Source organism: Balaenoptera physalus (genome assembly GCF_965194825.1).
Source record: "Balaenoptera physalus genome assembly, chromosome: 8".
Lineage (NCBI taxonomy): Eukaryota > Metazoa > Chordata > Mammalia > Artiodactyla > Balaenopteridae > Balaenoptera > Balaenoptera physalus.
In genome coordinates, this window is record NC_138887.1 from 99,845,884 (window position 1) to 99,868,363 (window position 22,480).

The 22,480-nt window shown below is 42.1% G+C and overlaps 1 protein-coding gene across 1 annotated transcript in view; it reads left to right on the forward strand.

Annotated features, from left to right (window-relative positions):
• The window catches only part of SND1 (staphylococcal nuclease and tudor domain containing 1), a 421,659-nt gene that overhangs the window by 53,843 nt on the left and 345,336 nt on the right, over positions 1-22,480 (forward strand). The window contains exons 5-10 of the mRNA XM_082472295.1: positions 2,140-2,300; positions 3,379-3,470; positions 4,094-4,252; positions 5,529-5,635; positions 7,919-8,009; positions 20,075-20,188. Coding sequence (XP_082328421.1) covers positions 2,140-2,300; positions 3,379-3,470; positions 4,094-4,252; positions 5,529-5,635; positions 7,919-8,009; positions 20,075-20,188 — 724 coding nt within the window. The remainder of the gene's footprint in view (positions 1-2,139; positions 2,301-3,378; positions 3,471-4,093; positions 4,253-5,528; positions 5,636-7,918; positions 8,010-20,074; positions 20,189-22,480) is intronic.

Genomic DNA, 22,480 nt, shown 5'->3' on the forward strand with positions numbered 1-22,480 from the left:
AGTGTCCTTGTCCTCACGGTGAGACATAGCCACCCCTCCGCCTCTGCAGGAGACCCTCCAACACTAGCAGGTAGGTCTGGTTCAGTGTCCTATGGGGTCACTGCTCCTTCCCCTGGGTGCTGATGTGCACACTACCTTGTGTGTGCCCTCCAAGAGTGGAGTCTGTTTCCCCCAGTCCTGTTGACGTCCTGCAGTCAAATCCCGCTGGCTTTCAAAGTCTGATTCTCTAGGAATTCCTCCTCCTGTTGCCGGACCCCCAAGTTGGGAACCCTGATATGGGGCTCAGAACCTTCACTCCAGTGGGTGGACTTCTGTGGTATAAGTGTTCTCCAGTCTGTGAGTCACCCACCCAGCAGTTATGGGACTTGATTTTATTGTGATTGTGCCCCTCCTACCGTGTTATTGTGGCTTCTCCTTTGTCTTTGGATGTGGGGTGTCTTTTTTGGTGAGTTCCAGCATCTTCCTGTCGATGATTGTTCAGCAGTTAGTTGTGCTTTCGGTGCTCTTGCAAGACAGAGTGAGAATATGTCCTTCTACTCTGCCATCTTGAACCAATCCTGGGTTTTGTTTTGTTTTTTTTAGTTTTTGACTGTACCATGCGGCTTGTGGGATCATAGTTTCCTGACCAGGGATTGAACCTGGGGCCATGGCAGTGAAGAGTCCTAACCACTGGACCGCCAGGGAACTCCCTAAAGATGCTGTTTAAATTATTAAATCCTTGTTGTATTATGACTGTAGCTATAGAAGAAGCTTTAAATAAATCTTTGCATGAAATGTACCAATGATGGGGAGGAACAAAGGCCAAAGTGTGCAGTTTGCCTCCTTCCTGCCTTCACAGACTTTGTGGTCAAGTCATTCACCATATAATTCTTTGGTCCTTTCTGACTCCAAAGAGTCGTTGGCTAGAGCTTATAATTGGGGTGTGGGCATGTGGGAATTTGTTTTATTCCGACATTTGTCTTAGGTCCTGATTTTGGAAGCATGCCAAAGTTGTATCTTAAGGACAATTGCTGGCATGATTACTGTTGCAGTGTTTTTTGGAATCCAGTTTGTAACCAGAATGAAGAATTTTTAAAAAGCCCAAAGCAGTATTGTTCCATCTCAACAAAATATCTCCCCTGGAGTCCCAATCCTTTTTTCTCTGAAGTTGTGTTGATTTAAAGCCTTCTTTTCTCAGTTTCAATGTTTGCTTCTATCTCGAGCTACATTTTTTTTCCCCCTGTGTAATTCTGGCAGCAATTTTGGATCTCTGAAGCTGATGATTGTTTTTTTTTTTTTTTTGTGGGGAGGAGGGAATGAACAGTACTGAGGATTTCTGGCTTGAGAAATTGTAGGTCAGGAGTCCCTGCTGAAAATCCCTACTGATCAAGGTGGGAGTTTCAGTTTTTGCAGATGGCTGTTGATGGAACGAGGCGCTGACATCGTGGAAAGGCTTTCCAGGTTCACTTCAGCTCAGATACGTATGAGAAAGAGAAGAGCAGAGCCATTTCTGGGTTTGGTTGTTTTGGGTCTTTTTTGGGGGTTTTTTCCGGTCTGTCTACTGACTTTCTGGCTGCTCTTGTATGTAGTTTGGTTTCCTGTCTAATGAAGGGGTCTTCCATCTTCAAATTGCTTTGCTTAGCTGGCCTTATTGAATGTGTAAGTAGTTTTGGGGTGACATTATCTGTAATGGTATTTGTTCTGCATTCCCCAGCCCTGTTCTGCAGACAACAGGGAGTAAGGGTGGTTCTTAGTCACTTTCCCTGCACTGTGTCCTGCTGAGCTCTGCCTGGATTCTAGTTCCTGAATCTGGGGTGGTTAAATGAAGCTCTCCTTCCTGGAGCGGCTCCCTTCTGAGCCACCAGCTTGTTCTCTTGTAATCACTGATGGTGGCAGTACCGAGACGTGTGTTCTTTGGATACTCTCACTAAATGCTGTTATGATTGAATCTTTTGTTTGAGGGAATAAGTCTGAAATCCAGAAGTTGCACTCATGATGGGTTTCTGTTTATAGGCCTGGGTCTGAAGCCACAGATGTGAAACAAACTCTTTGGTCTTTCCAAGGGGAGAAGTTGCTGAAGAAACCCAGAATCAAAGATGAGCCTGATGTTTGTGTTGTGAATTCACTAACCACATGTGTTTATTCTTTCTCACATCCCAGTCCCGAGCAGAACCGGCTTTCGGAATGTGAGGAGCAAGCAAAAGCAGCTAAGAAAGGAATGTGGAGCGAGGGGAACGGTTCACATACTCTGCGGGACCTCAAGTACACCATCGAGAACCCCAGGCACTTTGTGGACTCACACCACCAGAAGCCCGTTAACGGTGAGGCCGCCGGGAAAAGACGGATGTGACTCCTCTCTGTTTGCTCTTGAGCTTCTGGAGGTTCATAAAACCAATTCTACTTTAGTACCCAAGGGAAATTGTTCAGGGTAAAACAACACCCTGGTATTTTGGAAGGGAGCTTGAATCCAGTTCATATAGGTTGCATCAGATGTATTTTGCTGAGGTTAGTCCTTTGCGGCTACAAGCTAGTAAATCGCTGGTAATTTTGCACATGGGGGATCTTCCTGTTTTCTCTACCTAAATACTGTCCCCAAAACTTCAAGTTAGAAATGTGTATTCTGGGGCTTCCCTGGTGGTGCAGTGGTTGAGAATCTGCCTGCCAGTGCAGGGGACACGGGTTCGAGCCCTGGTCTGGGAAGATCCCACATGCTGTGGAGCAACTGGGCCCGTGAGCCACAATTACTGAGCCTGCGCTCTAGAGCCTGTGCTTCGCAACAAGAGAGGCCACGATGGTGAGAGGCCTGCGCACCGCGATGAAGAGTGGCCCCCACTTGCCGCAACTAGAGAAAGCCCTCGCACAGAAACGAAGACCCAACACAGCCATAAAAAATAAAAAATAAAAAATAAAAAAAAGAAATGTGTATTCTGTGTATAGCTAAACACATATGCGTGTGCCCATGTGCGTGCATGCATGCACACACACACACACATACACACACATTCTGTATAGTTCTCGGTCCTACTTTGAGAGCGTATTAACTTACAGACTTAGTAAAATAAAATTATTACCAATCCTGAATTGTTGTTATTTTTTTGCCAGGCACTCAGTACACAGATAAGCTTTGTTATCCGTAAGCTAGGTTGCTTAGGTATAAGCCATGACGTCCCAGAAGGTTCAAAAGACGTAGAAGTTGGTCTGAACCAAATCCCCCAGGAATAGTTTGGGCAGGAGTCTGTCGTGTGAACACTTGTGACGTACCGGTGCTTCGTCACCTCTTGGCGGGATGCTTTCTTGGGGTTTGGGGGAGAGGAACTGCATTCCGGGCAGTTTGATTGGGCGTTGTTTATCCTTGGCACGACTTTTGCTATGACTCAAGGCGTTTGTTCTGTCATGCAGCTATCATCGAGCACGTGCGGGACGGCAGTGTGGTCAGGGCCCTCCTCCTGCCTGACTACTACCTGGTCACGGTCATGCTGTCAGGGATCAAGGTCAGATCATACATTGGGCTACGGGGTGGTGATAGGGTTTGTGGAAGCGTTCAGTGACAGACTCTTCTACTTGGGGACTTCGTATGTACTGTTTCTTTCTTGTTATGGACCGCTAACATTGACTAGAGTACTTTAAACTTTGCAGTTGGACAGTTCTAATTAGATCAAATAAGACTTTATTTTTTAAGTACTCAGGGTCTGTTTGGAGTGGGCTGTGCTGAGATTGTTGAAACCTAGAGAGGAGGGGATGGGAGGCTCTGAAGTTTGTTGAGTGTGGCTCGTCAATATAAAATACCCATTCTGATTAAAGAAATAATCAGGGATTTAAAGCGAGGCAGTGGTGAATCTCTTCTTGGCAAGGGGTCATTTTCAGGTATTGATATAATTAAGATGATTTTCCCCATGGTAACATGAGTTTTGTTTGCTTTACCAAGAAGTGTGAGATGATGATACTTCTAGTTGCATTTTATCAGTATGCTTTAAAAAGGGTTGGAAGACCTGATTTGAGACCTTTCCAAGCTCCGCTTTGTGGGGTTTGTGCTTTTTGGACGGTTCCCTGTGGCCTGAGCGAGCCCAGCACTCACATTAGGCTGCGTCACCCACTCGTGTTACTTTTGCTTTAGTGCCCAACTTTTCGACGGGAGGCAGATGGCAATGAAACACCAGAACCTTTTGCCGCAGAAGCCAAATTTTTCACCGAGTCTCGACTGCTTCAGAGAGATGTCCAGATCATTCTGGAGAGCTGCCACAACCAGAACATTCTGGGTACCATCCTTCATCCAGTGAGTGTGCCTGTGCAGACTGGGCCACGTGGAGTGTGTGTGTGGGGGGTTCCACTTGGGGTTTGAAGAGTTGTAGTTTGCTTTTCTTCTTCCTCTCTGTATTTATGAGCCACTGAAATATCTTGGCAGGATTATCATCTACTGATTTTGAGGCCTTTTCTAGGGTGTTATCAGTTACCTGATAGAATTGGACAGATCTGCAACTTTGTACTTTTAGAAAACTCATCTCAGTTGTTACTGGGTTTATAAGGGGAGGAGGGACTCTAGCACGTATTTTCCCAAGGGCTGGTCCTAAAGCTTGCCAATAAGAAAGGTGGGAGGTTGCCACATCAATGAGAAGTGGTGATGAAGCTTGTAAATGGGATTGGTGAGGTTTGTATGCAGGTCTAGAAGTTAGCTATGTGGAGTTTTGGTAGAACTATGAAGAGGAAACCAGTCTATGGAAAAACTGTTCAGGCCTTAGCCGGTTACTGCCTAACTCTGCTTTTGAGTAGGAACTAGGTTCTTTAAGTTCTTGTGGTTCTGACTATTGGGAGTTTTACTCTGTTGTATACTTTGGTAGGTGGGGTGTTCTTGGATGGGAAATGACTTTGTTTTTTAACACCCAAGTTTAAGTAGATTTTCATTATTGTAACCTCTATCCAATACAGAATAAACTATTGTTACTCTTTGGCTAAAGAATTCTTCCATGATGGCAATTGTGGAAGGCTGGCTGGGAGGCTTGGTTTGGAATGTGCCAAGGTCATGTCTGTTTCTTCTGGAGTGCTAGCTGTCTGCCAGAGCCCTGCCAGATGGCTGGCTCTGTGTCACGGTAGAATGTGAATTGTCATTCACTGGGCAAAATGTAACTTAAGTTATCCCTTACTCAGCCTGTTCTTCAGCTTTCCCCTTATGAAAAGGGGAGTAAGTGCTGATCTCAGGGAAGGAAATAATAGGTATAATCTCTACTGAAGATTAACATCCTCTGCCCACAAGAAGAGCTATTGAAATGTCAATTCCATTCAACGCCGCTAACATTTATCCTAGCCCTGTTAAGTGAGAGTTACTGTGCTGGGTGTTGTGGGATGTGAAGCCAAGGCTGTTGAAAGGAGTCGCAGAGCAGCATCTCCCCTCTTATGGCTGATTTCTTAATGAGAGAAATGGCTCTTCTTTTTTTTTTTTTTTAAACTGCAAAATAGATTGTGGCAATGTTAATCATGTCAGAAGTCTAGAGAAATGGATTCTCTTGCAATAGAATATAATCTATGCCTGCTTTCTCACGTGCCTCGTTTTTCAGAATGGCAACATCACAGAGCTCCTCCTGAAGGAAGGTTTTGCCCGCTGTGTGGATTGGTCGATTGCAGTTTACACACGGGGCGCAGAAAAGCTGAGAGCGGCTGAGAGGTAAGGTCTGTCGGGGAAGCCTTCCAGCCAAGGATCTTGGTAGGGATCTTCAGGGGGAGAAATCTAGGGATCTTCTCTCACCCATCCATGTCAGTGTAAAGGATTAGGGAAATCCCAAAAGAGGCCAGGATCTCAGAGAGGGGTGGCTTACTTGTAAGTCTCCAGGTTCAGTCTAATTCAGAGCTGTATACTAAGGGCCTAGATTTTTCACTCAGACATTATTCTTCACCTGATTTGCTTTCTTAATGTTTTCAGTACACTGTTTTTCCAAGCCCCTCACTAAATTCCAGGTTTTAGGCATTTGAAATGAAATAAACTTGAGGCTTATTTGAGGACAGTGAAATAGCTTATCAGCTACTTCCCGACCTACAGGCTGGAGCTAGGCATATGATGGAAAGATAGAGCTGGTGGGTCCCCAAACAGAACTATCCAATGTTGTTGTGAGGCCTGATGCCCTAATTTATCTAACAGTATGTTGTAGTTATAAATGCTAATGCAACTGTGAGGTGTTTTTGGCTAGGTGCCTCATGGTTAAAGCAGATGTAGCAATAACTGATTTCCAGGCAAATGATAGTTGGATATTGCCAAGATCAGTGGCTGTTTCAAAGTGTTTCCAGGTATATAGGTGAACTTGATGCTCCTGATGGAGCAGATGGAAGAAAATGAAGCAGGTAGATGAATAGAGATGATGTTCTCAAAGTCCCAGCAACTGCCTCCCAGGATACATTTAGGTAGAAGGCCAGGACCACTAGTGACAACATTCTGCTCAAGCCTGTGTGGCTTATTTCAGTCATAAGACTACAACGGTCTTGATACCTTCACATTTTTGCCTTTGAGGTGCACAGCTAAGAGATGTGCAAGAACGTGAATTAAATGACTGTATTTTCCCTTTGTTAGCTCTTTTACAGCTTTCTATACCTGTAAGCAGAAATACTTGGAATTTTTTATCTGGGCCATTTGATATGGCATGTCTGACAAAGGTAGACTGATTGAAAAAACACAATGATTGTACAGATTTTCTAGTATTTTTATGTTCCACAATTAAATTTGAAAGATACAATACCCTTATCAAGCACAGCCTTCCAGATACCTCTGATTATTTCGTGATGCTCAATTTTTTTTATTGTTGTTCAGAAAATCCTGTAAGTCTATTCTAAATTATTATTTTGGTTGGTAGTTCTTTTTGCATTCTTTAAGTTCCTGCCTCTCTCTGAAGAAAGTGAGTTACAGTGACAGTAGTTTCTACATGTTTTATAACATCTATAAGAGATTTTTAAGAGTGCTCATCATTAAAAAACAGGTTTAGACCAAGGAATGCAAATCATATTTCAATGATATGATTACTTGCCTGTTGTTTCGCATGCTGTGTTAGACTTGCTTGCATTGTTGGTAAATCTGTATTGAAGTATTTCGCGTGCTTTACAACTACTACATGCTGCTTTTAAAAGTTGCAATACTGTTTTCAGAAATAATAGTTTAATAGTCCCTTTCCCCTTCATCCATTTATTTCTAAATAAATACTTTGACAGTTTTTCACTGATATATATATATATATATATATATATATATATATATAAAAATATATATATGTGTGTGTGTATATATATATAATTTTTTAAAAAATCTTTGCACATATTCCCTTTCCCTCTTAGTCTGACTCAAAAAATGTCTCCTGGGCTTAGTAGTCTAAAACCAATTTCTGCCAACGTGATTTTTTACCTTCTGGCAGTGAAATTCTATTGGATTTTTGTCCATTTTTCATAATCATTAGTTGCACTAGAGTGACAATTTTGTTCTTGTTTTCCACGTGGGATTTGGGTTGCTGACAACCTTTTTATAATTCAAATGGAAATTGAGCAGGCCTATGCTTTTTAAAAAATACATTTGTTAGATGTGTGTGTTCTCCCTCCCATTTAAGAGAGTAGTTGCTCTGTGTTCATCAATCCAGCGCCTGGCATTTAGTAATCGCTCAGGAGGTACTTGATAAGCCAAAAGAGCTAATTATTGAGGTGGACTTGTACTGCCCAGACTCAGAAAAGTGTACACCCAGACCTCAGCCTATCAGCCATGGGTTTATGCTATATATGCATCTTGGATAGTTCCAGTTGCTGTACAGTTTTTCTTGTGGCTGTCATGCTTTGTTCAGGTTTGATTGGCCATCTCTCCTGGGTGCCTTGTCTATGAGATAGGATAGGATTCTGTGCTGTTTGCTCCTGTGGTGATGGTGGATTCCATTGTTGACCTAGTCCATCTGAGTGATTTGCATCCTTGCTTTGTTTCCAGGTTTGCCAAGGAGCGCAGGCTGAGAATATGGAGAGACTATGTGGCTCCCACTGCTAATTTGGACCAAAAGGACAAGCAGTTTGTTGCCAAGGTGAGTCATTCTCAGCATCTGGAGATGCATTGTGGACGATGTCAGGCTAGTGATAATACAGAGCTCTGAATAATCAGTCGAGAGCTGAAGCATTTCTATTTTAAGGCAAACCACTGCATGGCTTGCATGGATGTGTGTGCATGATTGCATGCACGTGTGTATTTATTGTAGCGGACTTAGAAACTATAAGAACTTAAATTTCTTGCCTTGAATTTGCGTAACTTCATTAGAAGTTCATGGGTTAAAGTTGTAGACATTGACCCCTTGAAATCTGTCTCATTTTCTGGAGGTTCTGTCCATTTAGCAAATGACATTCTCTTAGATTTCTTTTTTTCTTTTTTTGGCCATGCTACACGGCTTGCAGGATCTTAGTTCCCGCCAGGGATTGAACCTGGGCCAATGGCAGTGAAAGCACCGAGTCCTAACCACTGGGCTACCAGGGAACTCCCTCTCTTAGATTTCTTATGCCCAAGTATATATGACTTCAAATTTCTCTTCTTTCTCTTTTGGGACTCTTGTGGATTTGAATTTTTTCTAATGTGATGTGTTTTGGGTTTTTTTTGAATATTTGAATTTCATTTTATTTATTTTTTATACAGCAGGTTCTTATACATGTCAATCCCAATCTCCCAATTCATCCCACCACCACCACCCCCACCCGCCACTTTCCCCCCTTGGTGTCCATATGTTTGTTCTCTACATCTGTGTCTCTATTTCTGCCCTGCAAACCAGTTCATCTGTACCATTTTTCTAGGTTCCACATACATGCGTTAATATACAATGTTTGTTTTTCTCTTTCTGACTTACTTCACTCTGTATGACAGTCTCTACATCCATCCATGTCTCTACAAATGACCCAATTTCATTCCTTTTTATGGCTGAGTAATATTCCATTGTATATAAGTACCACATCTTCTTTATCCATTCGTCTGTCCATGGGCATTTAGGTTGCTTCCATGACCTGGCTATTGTAAATAGTGCTGCAGTGAACACTGGGGTGCATGTGTCTTTTTGAATTATGGTTTTCTCAGGGTATATGCCCAGTAGTGGTATTGCTAGGTCATATGGTAATTCTGTTTTTAGTTTTTTAAGGAACCGCCATACTGTTCTCCATAGTGGCTGTATCAATTTACATTCCCACCAACAGTGCAAGAGGGTTCCCTTTTCTCCACACCCTCTCCAGCATTTGTTGTTTGTAGATTTTCTAATGATGCCCATTCTAACTGGTGTGAGGTGATACCTCATTGTAGTTTTGTTTTGCATTTCTCTAATAATTAGTGATGTGTTTTATTGAGGGCTCTCCACTGATGTGTCCTGGGATGGATTTCTCTGATGTGAACTAGAGCTACTGGATAGATTGTTTGGGTCCAGCAGGAGTGCTATAAAAGTGTTTTTACCTTCATTGTGGGGTTTGGTACCTTGAGTGTTAGAATCTGTAGTAGACCTCGCTTTCCCAAAATTGCTAGTGTTTTTAACTTATTGTTACTTTTGGCAAGACATAATGGAAGCTTTGTCTTTATGGACTTAAAGTGGTTAAATATCCGTATCCTTGAGCTTGAGAAGTGGCTGTCCTAAAAATGTCTAATAGTGAGTTTAAGATGCAAAGCCACTAGGTGGCACTGTCAGTCTGAAAAATCCTGGAATGCTTTTTCTTAGAATGGTAGAATTTTAACAAGTCTCCGAGGAACTGGCTGAATTTCTTCACTTTCTTTTTTATGATGCCCAAAGTAGTAGGTCACAGAATGTTCAAGCGGCCCCTTCCCTCTTCTGGTAGATGGTCTCTAAGCAGCTGTAAGGTTAAGTATAATTGTGACTTTTAGTGGACATGAGTGGGAGGAGCCCCTGGTTGGATACTCCCTATGCATCTTCCACATCTTGATGAAGCCCAGAATGGACCCCTGCTTCTTTGTGTGAGGACCATACTAGCTTGGAAACTTGGACATGGCTGCTCTGCCTAACTGAAACTTACTTGGTGTGTTTATGTTTCCTATAATTTGTTCTAAAGACTATACTGCACAATGAAAGGATGATCATTCACTCACCAAGGAGGCAGGCCTTCCATTTTTCACCATCATCACTTTGGGCATCTGTGATATTAGTGATGTACATGACCCTTGGGAGGGTCTCATTATCCTGTACTGTCCCTAGCAGCCCCTCCTCAGTTGAAGTTGAGTTTGTAGAGAAACCTAGCAGATTTTGAAGGGTTTTTGGGCCTTGGCTGGTTGGGGAACTAAGGCATTGCTGAAGAAAAATTCTTCAGCTAAAGGATTAAACGATTGAGTCAGTGGCTTTGCATTTTTCTTGAATATGATTTTATTGATAACTAGAAAAAGAGAGCTTTAGAACATTTATAGGACATGTCTTCCATTTTTAAAAATCCAGGATCCCAGAATCTATGTTTTGTCTTTTTTGTTTTGTTTTAAAACAGGGTGAGGCATTTTTTTTGCTTTTGTTTTTAATTACAATGAAGTTTTATTTGTTACAGTGCCAGAGTAGAGGAGATTGCCTCTAAAAGCCAACTGATTAAGGATCCTGTAGTATCCTAAACATAAATTTAGGTCATTTGGATATAGACCTGTTCAGAGAGTAGAGAGAAAAAGGTGTTTATAGGTAGAGAAATGGTTTTTGAAACTTACTGAATTTTGGAAATTCTTCAGCATTATTTTTGTGGGTAAAACAGGAAAAAACATAAAAAAGAAGGAAAAACACTCATACTAGATGAAGTTACTATGACACAGATTTTTTTTTTTTTTTTAAAAACAAAGTTGATCATACTGTCAATCTCAGAGGTTGGCAAACTATGGCCCACGGGCCAGATTTGGCCCGTCACTTGTTTTTGTGTGGCCTGTGAGCTAAGAATGGATTTTACGTAGAAGAAAAGTTCTGTGGCATATTGAAATTATATGAAATTCAAATGTCAGTGTCATGAGTAATTTGGCACATAGCCGCGTCTGTTCGTTTACATATTGTTTAGAGCTGTTTTTGTGATACGGTGGCAGAGGTGAGTGGTTGTGACAGAGACCATATGGCCTGCAAAGCCTAAAATATTTGCTGTCTGGCCCTTTACTGAAAAAGTCTGCTGACCCTATCTATTACCAGTCCTACTCAGAGTACCTTGATATGATATAAGGAGCTTGAGCCAGAATAAACCAAGGCATTGCTGCTTTCATCAAGAAAATCTTGCTACAGAAAAAATGTCAGCAATGTTCTCAGTGATGTAGTTGATTTATGTTCTGCTACAAGCGCCTTATCTCATTGCAGACTGGCAGCCACTTTTGAATAGTCCTGACTTGTATTCTTTTGTATATAATTTTTAAGTTTGTAAGTTTTTATTTTTAAGCCGTAAACATTTTTAAAGAACTCTAGGGTCTTCTTAAGAAATGTACTGTCTGGGGGCTTCCCTGGTGGTGCAGTGGTTAAGAATCCACCTGCCAGTGCAGGGGACACGGGTTCGATCCCTGGCCCGGGAAGATCCCACATGCCACAGAGCAACTAAGCCCATGCGCCACAACTACTGAGCCTGTGCTCTAGAGCATGCAAGCCACAACTACTGAACCCATGTGCCACAACTACTGAAGTCTGCGCTCCTAGAGCCCGTGCACTGCAACGAAGAGCAGCCCCTGCTCGCAGCAACTGGAGAAAGCCTGTGTGCAGCAACGAAGACCCAATGCAGCCAAAAATAAATAAATAAATAAATAAATAAAATTTAAGGAAAAAGAGTGGTGACCTCCCAAAACAGCACTGCAAGGGCTGAGTCACTTTAAAAAAAAAAAAAAAGGGGAAAAAAAAAAAGAAATGTACTGTCTGTTTCCCTCTCCCTTGAGGCAGCCATTTATGTAAACATTTTTAAAGAACTCTATTGTCTGCTTAAGAAATGTACTGTCTGTTTCCACCTCCCTTGAGGCAGCCATTTTCAACTCTTTGCTAATCCATGTCTTGGAATAAAATGTTACATTGCTCGCTCTTGATTTTTCAGGCATAACCCCTTTTCCTTCACACATGGAAGGTGAGGATTTAGTTTTTTCACACATGGGTGTGCATGTACTTTTCTCCATGCCTTCTAATAGAACTGTATCATAATTCTGGCTCAGTTAATATTCAGTGTTTACTTTGTAAATGCTATCACTTCTGGGCCATATAGCATATTACGACTACTTTTCATTTCCTGCATGATTTTTTGTTTTCCCTGGAGGTAAGTATTTTAAAATTTCTATATATATCTTTTTCATACTTATTAATTCAACCCCCACATTCTGCCTGTCTAAATCTCTTCTCAAGACATTGATTCAGTCTGTTATTCTTTATCTTTTTCAATACTACTTTCCAGGAGCCTTGTAACCTGTACCAGTCTGGATTAGTTCTTTTTTTTCCTTTTATGAAGCTGTCATCTTTCGATTTCTTTACCATTATCCTGAGTTTTTCTTTGCCTCACTCCTGGGTTGGTACTATGTTTGCTGGATCTTTTGGCTTCTTTATGATTTATGACTTTATTTCGGTGGCACACATTCTGTAGCTTCTTGGGAAAAGAGTGCTTGGTAGGTAAATTTTTTGAGACCTTTCATATCTACTCTGTTATTACACATGATAGTTTAGGTGGGTATAGAATTTTATGTTAGAAGTTATTTTCTTTTAGAATTATGAAGGCATTGCTCCACTGTCATTTTTCTATTGGAGTTTTTTTTGTGTGTGTATTTTAGTGGTCTGATCTCTCATCCTTATGACATATTTTTTATTTCTGTAAGCTGTTAGCAAATTCTTCTCTATTCTGAAATTTCACAATGCTGTGCTTTGTTTATCCATGTGTGAGCACGTTGTGGTTTAATTTTTAGTCCTTTATGTCTGGGAATTTCAACTATTTTGTTGTTGATTTCCATCTAGTTTATCTGCTCTCTATTTTTCTAGAATTCCTGTTTGGATGTTTGACTTCATGGCCTAGTCTTCTAATTTTTTCTTAATATTTTCCATCTTTTTGTCTTGTCTTCTTTCTAGATATCTTCGTATTTGTCTCTCATCTCTTCTATTAGATACTTCATTTATGATGCTGTATTTTAATTTCTAAGAGCTTTCTTTGTTCTCTGAATGTTTCTCTTATACTGTTTAAAAAAATAACATGTAATACTTATTTCAGAGATGAATATCATCTGTTAGGTTTTTGAGGAATTAATAATAATTTTTTGAAGATTTTTTTCTCCCTACATAGTCTTTGTTGTCTAAGTTGTTTTTAATTCTCTTTGGTTATTTTGATCCCTTATTTTCCATATTAGAGTCTTTCCTCAGATATCTGGTGATCCTTGGTTGTCTCTCTCAAAGAATTAGGTATTCAACACTGGCTTAAGAGCAATGAACTCTTATGTATGGGATTTAGGGTATACATTTTGAAATCCAGGTGCTTCTTACATAGATTTTAAACCAGTCCTAGTTTTGGGCCTTCTTTTCATCCCCCCTTGAGATTCCTGATTTGATAGTTTCTTACTCTTGGGTAGGGGAAGTCTGCAGTATAAATCAGAAAGGCTATTTTCTTTTCTCATCACTAGCTCAGGATTTATTGTGAGTCTGTGGAGTCACTTACCACTCATCCCTCTGCTTTCCAGCTTCCAAGTTTTGTTGCTATATTCTTCTCTCCCATTATCTTTGTCCCTTTGGGCTTTTGGCAAAGAACAAAACAAAACAAAACAAACAGCCCCCCAAACCCTTTATTTCTGTGTAGAGGTATTTAGGGAGAGTAGCAAAATAAGTATTTGAACTTGCTTTATTGTTCATAGTGTTCCATTATAAGGCTGCATCATAATTTATTTAACTAGTCCCCAGTAAGTTATTATGTAGTTTATCACTTTTCCATTTTCTAGAAAATGGAGTGAATCTCTATGTAAATGGCAGCTATTTCCTTAGGAGTATTTTGGAGGATATTTGCCAAATAGCTCCCCAGGAATGGTAACTAGTGTATATCCCATGTGTGTTCATTTTCTAATATGTTGTAGAGCAGAGCTTGACCAACTTTTTCTTAAAGGACTATATAGTAACTATTTTAGGCTTTCTGGGCCATATAGTGTCTTTGCAACTACTCAATTCTGCCACTGTAGCAAGAAAACAGCTGTGGGTAATATGTAAATGTGGGCTTGGCTGTGTTCCACTAAAACTTTATTTACAAGAGTAAGTGGTAGGCCCTTGGCCACAGTTTACCAAACCCTGTTGTAGAACATGGGATATCAGCATTAAATGTAAAAGGGAAAATGATCTGTATTTCTTTTCACAAGCTAGAACCCAGCTGCAGTTTTGTAGTCATTTTGCCTAATTTAAAACATTTGTTAATGACACACTACTCTTTCAAGGAAACCTAAAAAGGTCCTAAGGTGCCTTGAGCCTTCCCTAACATAGTCTGACAGTCCTGCAAGTTCTCACTGAAGGATTCTGCTCTGAGCCTGATGTGACCCTGAGGCCTGAACAAACAGAGTGACTGCTGAAGAGAGGACCACTGCCTCCCAGGAATTAATTGTACAGGGAACAGCTAAATAGCCTGCAAAGCCTGCTAAAGGTGACCTGGGAACTCTTTAACTGGGTGCCTCTGGGACCCTCTGGGTGACTTCTGGAACTGATGCAAAGCTGTAGGTTGGAATGTTGGCCGAGAGTCTCACTTCTGAGAAATTTGACACTCAACAAAGTATTCTCGGGATACATGTGGCACTGAAAGACTGGTTTCCATTCTCTGCTTAAACAGCTTCTCTTCTTAAGGAAGGAAATGCTAGGGAGGGCTATCCTTGTCTCTCCAGGTTAGCAGAGAGGCATGTTCACTTCACAGCGATTAGCTGAGCCTACTTGAGACTTTTGTGCCTGTCGTGGCTTGCCAGTTTCCTGCCTGCCTTCCCTGTGGCGTTTTAGCTGGTCTGTGCTGTTTGTAGCCATATGGTCCCTTGAGCACGTGGCTTGGCTTCCCTGTCCCTGCTGCTGGATGCTTGGGCCTTGCAGATTTCACAGACCTGAATAACACTTGGGGGTGGGGAGAGGGGGTGGAGTCTTCTCACTGCCTGGCCTGGTAAGATAGAGGCCGCTAGCTTGGTTCTCTGTACCAATTGATTGCTTAACCAACAGAGCCCCAAACTAGGTGCTTTGAGAAGATGCAAAAGAATGAGAAGTGGTTCCCGTTCTCAAGGAGCTTATTACCCTTTAGGGCTTCGTCTGGGAGGTAAACCTACGTAGTTAACTGTGTGATATTGTTGGCCATGTCCAGTTTTGGAGGTCAGGTTATAAGCTATCCATGGATGCAGTGGATTCTAGTACTTATTTGGTTTGGCCCTGATGATTTTTTGCTGTGCAAAAATGTCATAGCTTTGAATGGAGTTCATTATCATGTCTCTCTGAGATGGTTTTTAAGCAAGGATATTTAGTATTTTTGGCTAGACTTTTATATTCCTGTTTGGTAACGTGAAGAGAACAAAAAAATGCTAGCTACTTCCTTGACCTTTTGTCATATGGCTTTCAGATGAAAAGGAAGTTCTGGGGATGGTCTGGCTAGGAAGGTGGCCCCTCCTGTACCAAAAAGAGGTCAAGACTTGGTTTGTAGCTTAAGTTAGCAAACTAATTTGCTGATAAGAAAACGGTTGACTTAGGAAAGACTTGTAAACATTTACCTAGCTTTTTAAATTGAGCCTTTATTTTTAGAAGAGTTTTAGATTTACAGAAAAATTAACAGATACTGCAGAGTTCCCACATTAACCCCTTGCCCCACTCCCCCCCCCCCCAAGCTTCCCTTATTATTATCTGACATGATTATGGCACATCGATTGTAAGTAGTATACCAGCATTGATACGTTATTATCAACTAAAGTTACTTCCCCTCTAATGTCTGTTTTCCGTTGCAGAATCTCATCCTCAATAGCACGCTAAATTTAGTTGTCATATCTTGTTAAGTTCCTCTTGGATTTGATGGTTTCTTAGATTTTCTTTGCTTTTGATGACCTTGACAGTCATGAGGAGTATGGGTCGGGTATTTTGTCGGCTGCCCCTCTGTGGGAATTTGTCTGATGCTTGGCTTCCTTTTAAGTACCTCCTACGGTGTCCAGTTTGTTGGCTTGCGCTTGGGTGCCTAGGGGTATTTGCATCAGAAAGTGGCGCTTTGTATTGCGTGAGGACAAAGGGTGGCAGCTGGGCTGTTCTGGGGGCCGGGGAAGGGATCTGTGCGGTGAGCCCCGGCCATTGCTGTAACAGGGTGGGGTGCTCCTTATTTCCCCCACTTTGGTGTCGCTTCACTAGTGTTTCCAGGATTAGCTTGGGGAGAACAGACCTGGCAGACAGCCTCGGGGAGCAGAGAAGCAGCCGGATGTCCTGAGGTTAGGGAGTAGAAACGGTGTTTGGTGTCGCATTTCCAGTGGCCCCATCGAGGGCGCTCACTGGTGGTGCCTGAAGGAGCCCTGTTTGGGCGGATGTTCCTTTTCTTCCTCTCTGGTACTGATAACATAGGCAGCTTTGGGAGGACTGGTGGTTGTGTCTGGGGACTCTTCTCTGAGGGTCTCCAGCTCAGGAGGCTGTTGTCGGCTGTCTATGTTCGTTGCATGGATGCCGCAGGGTTTTTAGAAGCTGAGCGGCAGCAGCCCTTTGCATCCAGAGCGCAGCAGTGTAGATGGGCTCCGCAGATGGAGAGTGTGGCAGGAGGCCAGGGTGAGAGATGGACGTCCCTTGCCCCTGACAGCACGCTGCCATTCTCCTGACTTGTGGCAGCCCTTAGTCTGCGCGTGTCATCAAGCCACTCATTTTTCCTTTTACAGTTAGGGTCTAAGAAATGGGGAGGGAATTGGATTTAGGGCATGTATCTCAAGTCCAGCCAGTGCTACCTTTTTTTTCTGTGTAGATTCTGCTCTTGGAGCGTGTGGTAGGGTAGGGGGGTGTGTGTGTGTGAGAGTGTGTGTGTGTGTTTTGACTAGGGGTCAGTAGCTTGTGGAGAAGGTGAGCGATGATGTGGGCATACTGCAGAATGTCCTGATGAAAAGCACCATCAGAAATATTACTGTTATCAATGTGGTCTGTGATGGTGCTGACGAGCAGGCTTTGGATAGTAATCCGCGCTGCATTTTGCTTATTGCACAGTGTGTGACTGTAACTACTATTTTATTGTTTCTTCCATGTCTCTGCCCAGGAGCTGCTTGTTCTCTGGACAGTAATGACACAATTTACAGAGGAATAAAACACCATAAACCACACTTACATACACACACACAGACACGCACACTCACACCCCTTCAGAAGGGCAGAGCTCGTTTAGCTGGCAGCATCAGAGTGTACAGTTCCTGAAGAGGAGGTTGCTAATCAGGGAGATGCCGAGCAGAGTCTGCTGCTGAGGCCTGAAATTTACAGCTCCAAGAAGCCGTTTGCTGCTGCCGCGGCTGCTAACGCATCATGAGGGGTGACGAATACCAGTAACTTGTCACCGGGGTATGCTTAGATCTTCACATTCTGTAATCAGGGGGTGAAGGTGTGAGCACTATGATACTTTCCCTGGTTGTATTTCTCTCTGAGCATGACTAGGGAGTAGAGAATGTCTAGATATTTCTCATGTCTTGATTATAGGAAGCGTCCCTATGTTTTTGGCAATTGACAATTTAATAGGAGTTAGTTTTGCAGTGGGAGGAATGTGTAGCTTGGTCCGTCATTGAGATTTAGGAAACACCATGATGTGCGTGCACTTGAGATGCCTGATGATTACCGTATCCGTTGGGCAGTGGTCCTGTGCTTTTGAGGGAAGAGCAGTATTGATTTGCCGTACGAGCTGTTTTGCTTGGTATGGCTTTGTGGAGTTTTTGGTTTGAAGGTGGGATAGCAGTATAGCACGTATCGTGGATACCTCGTGGCCCCCTCCCCTACCCCCATGTGCTGTAATCCATTTCATACAGATGTGGGATTTTGAAGCATAGGGAAATCATTAGCTGAGGTCTTTTTCTTTTGGTCAGTTGGCCAAGCCAGTGCTGCTGTCTTTAGGGAGTGAGAGGGAGATTCCATTATGATGGGCATTTTTACTTGGCATTAATGTGTCTAGATGATAATGGGAACAAGATGTACTCTTTTTCTTGCACTTACTGAGTCTGTGTTCTTGGTTATACCTTCTTGGCTGTTTTTAAGTTCTACACTTAAAATGATTGGGCCTGGTATAAGGGGCTCTTTGATTTGGAGGGTCCTATACACTTTGGCACCACTCATACCTAGGTAATCATTCCTGACCTTGACTTGGTCCTCTTGTGACCACACATCATGCTTTTGATTACCCTTGGACTTCACTAAGGTTTTCTGGTCAGGTGAGTTTTGGATTCTGGCTGTCTGGGTTTTAGCGTTAGCCTTTATGTGACTCTCAGATCTATGAAAAAGGTTGTAGCAGAATGGCTGTGGTTATTTGAGCCTGTTTTTTTTTTTTTTTTTTTTTCCCCCCCCTGCATTCAGGTTTGCAAGTTAATCTTAGACATAGTTGAAAATTAAAAATAATTACCCCCTCTCCTAATCTACACAGCTCTTTCTCAGACTCTTTACTACTCTTTTGGCCCTGGCCTGTTTTTCTCTACACCGCTTCCATTACTTACCGTGTTAAAACCCCAGGATGTCTTCCCGTCCACGAGCGGTAGTCAGCCTTCCATGGACTTATAGCTTGATTCCAGCTGTCATCTTTCTTTTTTCATTCATCCTGTTTGATGGCGCTTTCCTCCTGCTATTTCCTGTCATGTATAATTTCTCACTTGGTTTTGCTTTTTGCTCCTTCTTCAGATTGTCCCTTAAATTACTCTTTACTCTTTTTTTGTGTGTGGGTGGCTGGTTCTCTGGAAAAGGTAGAGACTAGCTACTTTCGCAGGAGTCTGCAAATAAATGGGTATATTCTGTTGTAAAAGGTTGTGAGCCTTCCAGAGAATAGTTAGTGAAGGCTCTTTTAGGATACTTACCAGTGTGATACCCACCACAGCAAAGGAGAGGCCGGCTCCTTTTGTTTCACATATAAAAGAGGAGGGGGAATTTTGCAGGTCTACACTCACGGTGCAGCTGACCCCGTAGTTTGTTCAGCTACCTGTTTGCTCCTGATGGGGTCTGATTGAAGCCTAGGAGAGTTAGTTTTGGTTCTGCAGACGGTGATGGTGTTTTGTAGTCAATAGCTACCTTATAGCAAAGTGTTACTTGCAAAAAAATCCAAACAGCCTTGTAACAACAGGTTCTGAATATAATTGGGTGAATTGTAGACTGCTGGCTGAATTATGAGGTCTAGTTACAACCCTGATGTGGTCCTAGTCTGGTTTCAATGGAATTTTATTCTCTACACATTGGTGGAGTGTTCTAATAACCTCCACAGAGGAATATTTGTACTTTTGCCCTTGAATAGATATCCTCGTAAACTACCCCAGATTGGGAGTTAATCACTGGCTGAGAGTGGGGTCCAGTGTTACTGACTTTGGGTTCCAAAACATAGATGCCCATAGTAGTGCTCTGAAAAGGAGGCTTTCAGAGTAGTTGAAGTAATATCTTAGCAATTTAATGTTTCTGCCGGTGAGATTAACAGCTTAGCATCTCCTTTCGCACGCTGAGATGACAATTCTTTTTGCCCTTCACTTGCCTTTGATTTTTGTGCTCTGCATTGGGGTGTCCTATTTTGGTTCTTTCTCATCTAGTGCTGCTACCTTCTTCTAATCCAGCCCTTGCCTCTTTTCCTAGAATCATGTTGTGATAGGCATTTTGATTGTAGCTTAGAACCTGTTTCAAGGAAAATCTTCAATAGCACGTAGAGACTGGATTTCCAGTTCGTAAGCTTTGTAGTTAACCACAAATCTTGGTCAGGGCAAAAGATTGAAAAAAAGCTGACCGTCTTTATGAATGATACAGATCCTGCCTCGTTGAGAAATCACCATCTCTTTGGGGGCTGATAATTATAGGATAGTTTTCTTCAACATTGTTGTACCATAAAGAAAGATACTGGATCTACCCCAAATGGCTCTTGATCTCATCCTTCTTCCTGTAATTGGGTGTGCCTTGCTCCTTAGCATGTGTACTACGAGATTTGGGCTATCGAGGCCAACATTCAAGCATTTTTGCCTTCTCGCCCACAGGTGATGCAGGTGCTGAATGCCGATGCCATTGTTGTGAAGCTGAACTCTGGGGACTACAAGACCATCCACTTGTCCAGCATCCGACCACCGAGGCTGGAGGGGGAGAATACACAGGTGAGATGAGAAAAGCAGCAAAGCCTCTTTTCCAAAACCAAAGGGGAAGAGAAGGAGAATTAGTTAGATGTGGTCCATGTGTGGGAGAATGCTAACGGACAAGTAGTGTAAATCGCCAAAGTATTATTTCCTAGTATTTGCAGCCTAGCTGCTATTGGGCAGGTCTCAATTTCTCCTGAACCACACTCACTACTCTCCTTCATTTTCGATGGGCCCTGTTGGCATTCCTCCCTAAGGGGCTGGAGAGGAGTTAGGGTTGGTATATGTTAGGTGGTAAATGAGGCTTGTTTATTAACGAGATCTTATTATCTGAGGATAAGGAGGGGAAAAGATCTATGTCTCACATGCATGATAGTAAGGCTTGTTCTGCTGGTCATTTTGATTTGATCTGTATGTCTTTGCTCTAGGAAGAAATGAATCTTGGTATATATATTATCTGGGGCCACCTACTCATCTTTTCCAAGTGGTAACTAGAATTATTAGCTGTACTGTTTCTTGCTGTTTGTTGGATCTTTTGGCAGCAAGGGTGCTTGCCTAGCCAATGTGTATGATTTTGGTATGTCAACTTTGGGAAATTATGTTTAGGCTGAAAACTGCAGGCAGTTTTGTTTTAAATTCTGTGGTCATTTTCTTTCCATTGTTATGAGTTATAACAGGTTGGGGAAAGGGATTGTGGTTGGACTTCTTTGTTTATCTGGCTGTCTGGTTTTTACAGACATCTTTTTAGCCCCTGTTTTTGCCTTCTGATAACTAAAGTGTGTAACTGTGTCGATTGGTTATGGAACTGGGTCCTCAGTGAGAGCCGGTGCCACCGGCAAATTGAACAGTGTGGTTGAAGTTAGTGCTGTGTGGCTTTTTAATGTATCCCTTTTGTAGCTCTAGAGACTTGAAATTTGCTTTTCTGATGTTTTGCGCGTCTTGGTTCATTCACGAGTTGAAATTCAGGCCCTGTTTTCATTTGTGTGAGAGTTTAGAGACAGCCCATAAGATTCAAATGAAAATATTGTGATTGTCTTTTGAGTCAGATCATGCGTAAGAAACCCATACAGGATGGGTTCTTTGAATGTCTGGCCAATCAGTTCATCTCTACCCCCAACCCCCCAGCCGTTTTATCCCACAGAGGAGGCAATTTAATGCAGCAAACAGGATTGTGGTAAGGTTGAGAATGTAAATGCACGAAAGCCTAGAAATGCCAAAATAAGGTTCTCTCAGTAACTGTAGCTCTGCCTCATTGCACAGAGTAAATACACATGTCCAGTTTTGTCAGCACTGGGAGTAGTCCACAGTTCTGCATCTGGGCCATGCAGTTGGAATTAAGGTTCCCACGGCAACCACAACTTTGGAATTCTTGAACGTTAATTTTTTGCCTGCATCATCAGCCAAAGCATTATGTTAAAGGGGACTCAGTAGCTGAATTTTAAGCAGTTTTTAGGGGCGTGGGGGAGTTATAGCTTAGGTCTGATGATAGCAAGTTTTCTCGAGTAAGAACTAAACTACCACTGAGAAGTTTTTGTTTTTCTCAGATCCTTTGGAACTCCTCAGGGGGTAATGGATGGATTTCCCTTAGCCTAGCGGATGACAGAAAGTTGTTGGAATACATTTCCCAGTTTAGGCACGATCATGTTTATAGAATTTCTTGTTCTTTACCAAGGTAGGTTATCTCTTATTTTATTTGTTAGACTTCTGTTCACTCCTGAGATCTTACTCCATTTTAAGAAAGTTCTAAGTGAGTCTCAGCTCTAAGAGTCAACATACGGCTTTTGAGTGAAATGAAGAATGATTTCCCTTATTCATTAAATTCCTTTGGAAGATTTTAATGAGGGTCATATAAGAAATTAATATAATACACTTTGAGTACAGTGGTGGTGGGTGCTGTGAAGAGCCCTGTTGTGGTGGGTGCTTGGGAAGTCTTCCCAGGAGCAGCTCGTATACCTCTTGAGTGCCCACAGACGAAGTGAGCTTGGAAGTGAGCAGATGAGAGAAAGGGCACTCTAGACCAGCACCGTCCAATAGACACATAATGCAAGCCCCAAACGTGAGCTCTGTGTGTTATTTAAAATTGTCTAGTAGCTATGTTTTAAAGAACCTTAATTTTAATGCAGTTTATTTGACTTACTATATCCAAAACAGTATCATTTCAACATTTAATGAATGTAAAAAATTCATGAGATATTTTACTTTTATTTTTACTGTGTCTTGGAAATCTGGTGTATGTTTTATACTCGGATCTCAGTTCATCCTAGCATATTTCTAGGGCTCAGTAGCCACGGGTGTGTAGTGGCTACTGTAATG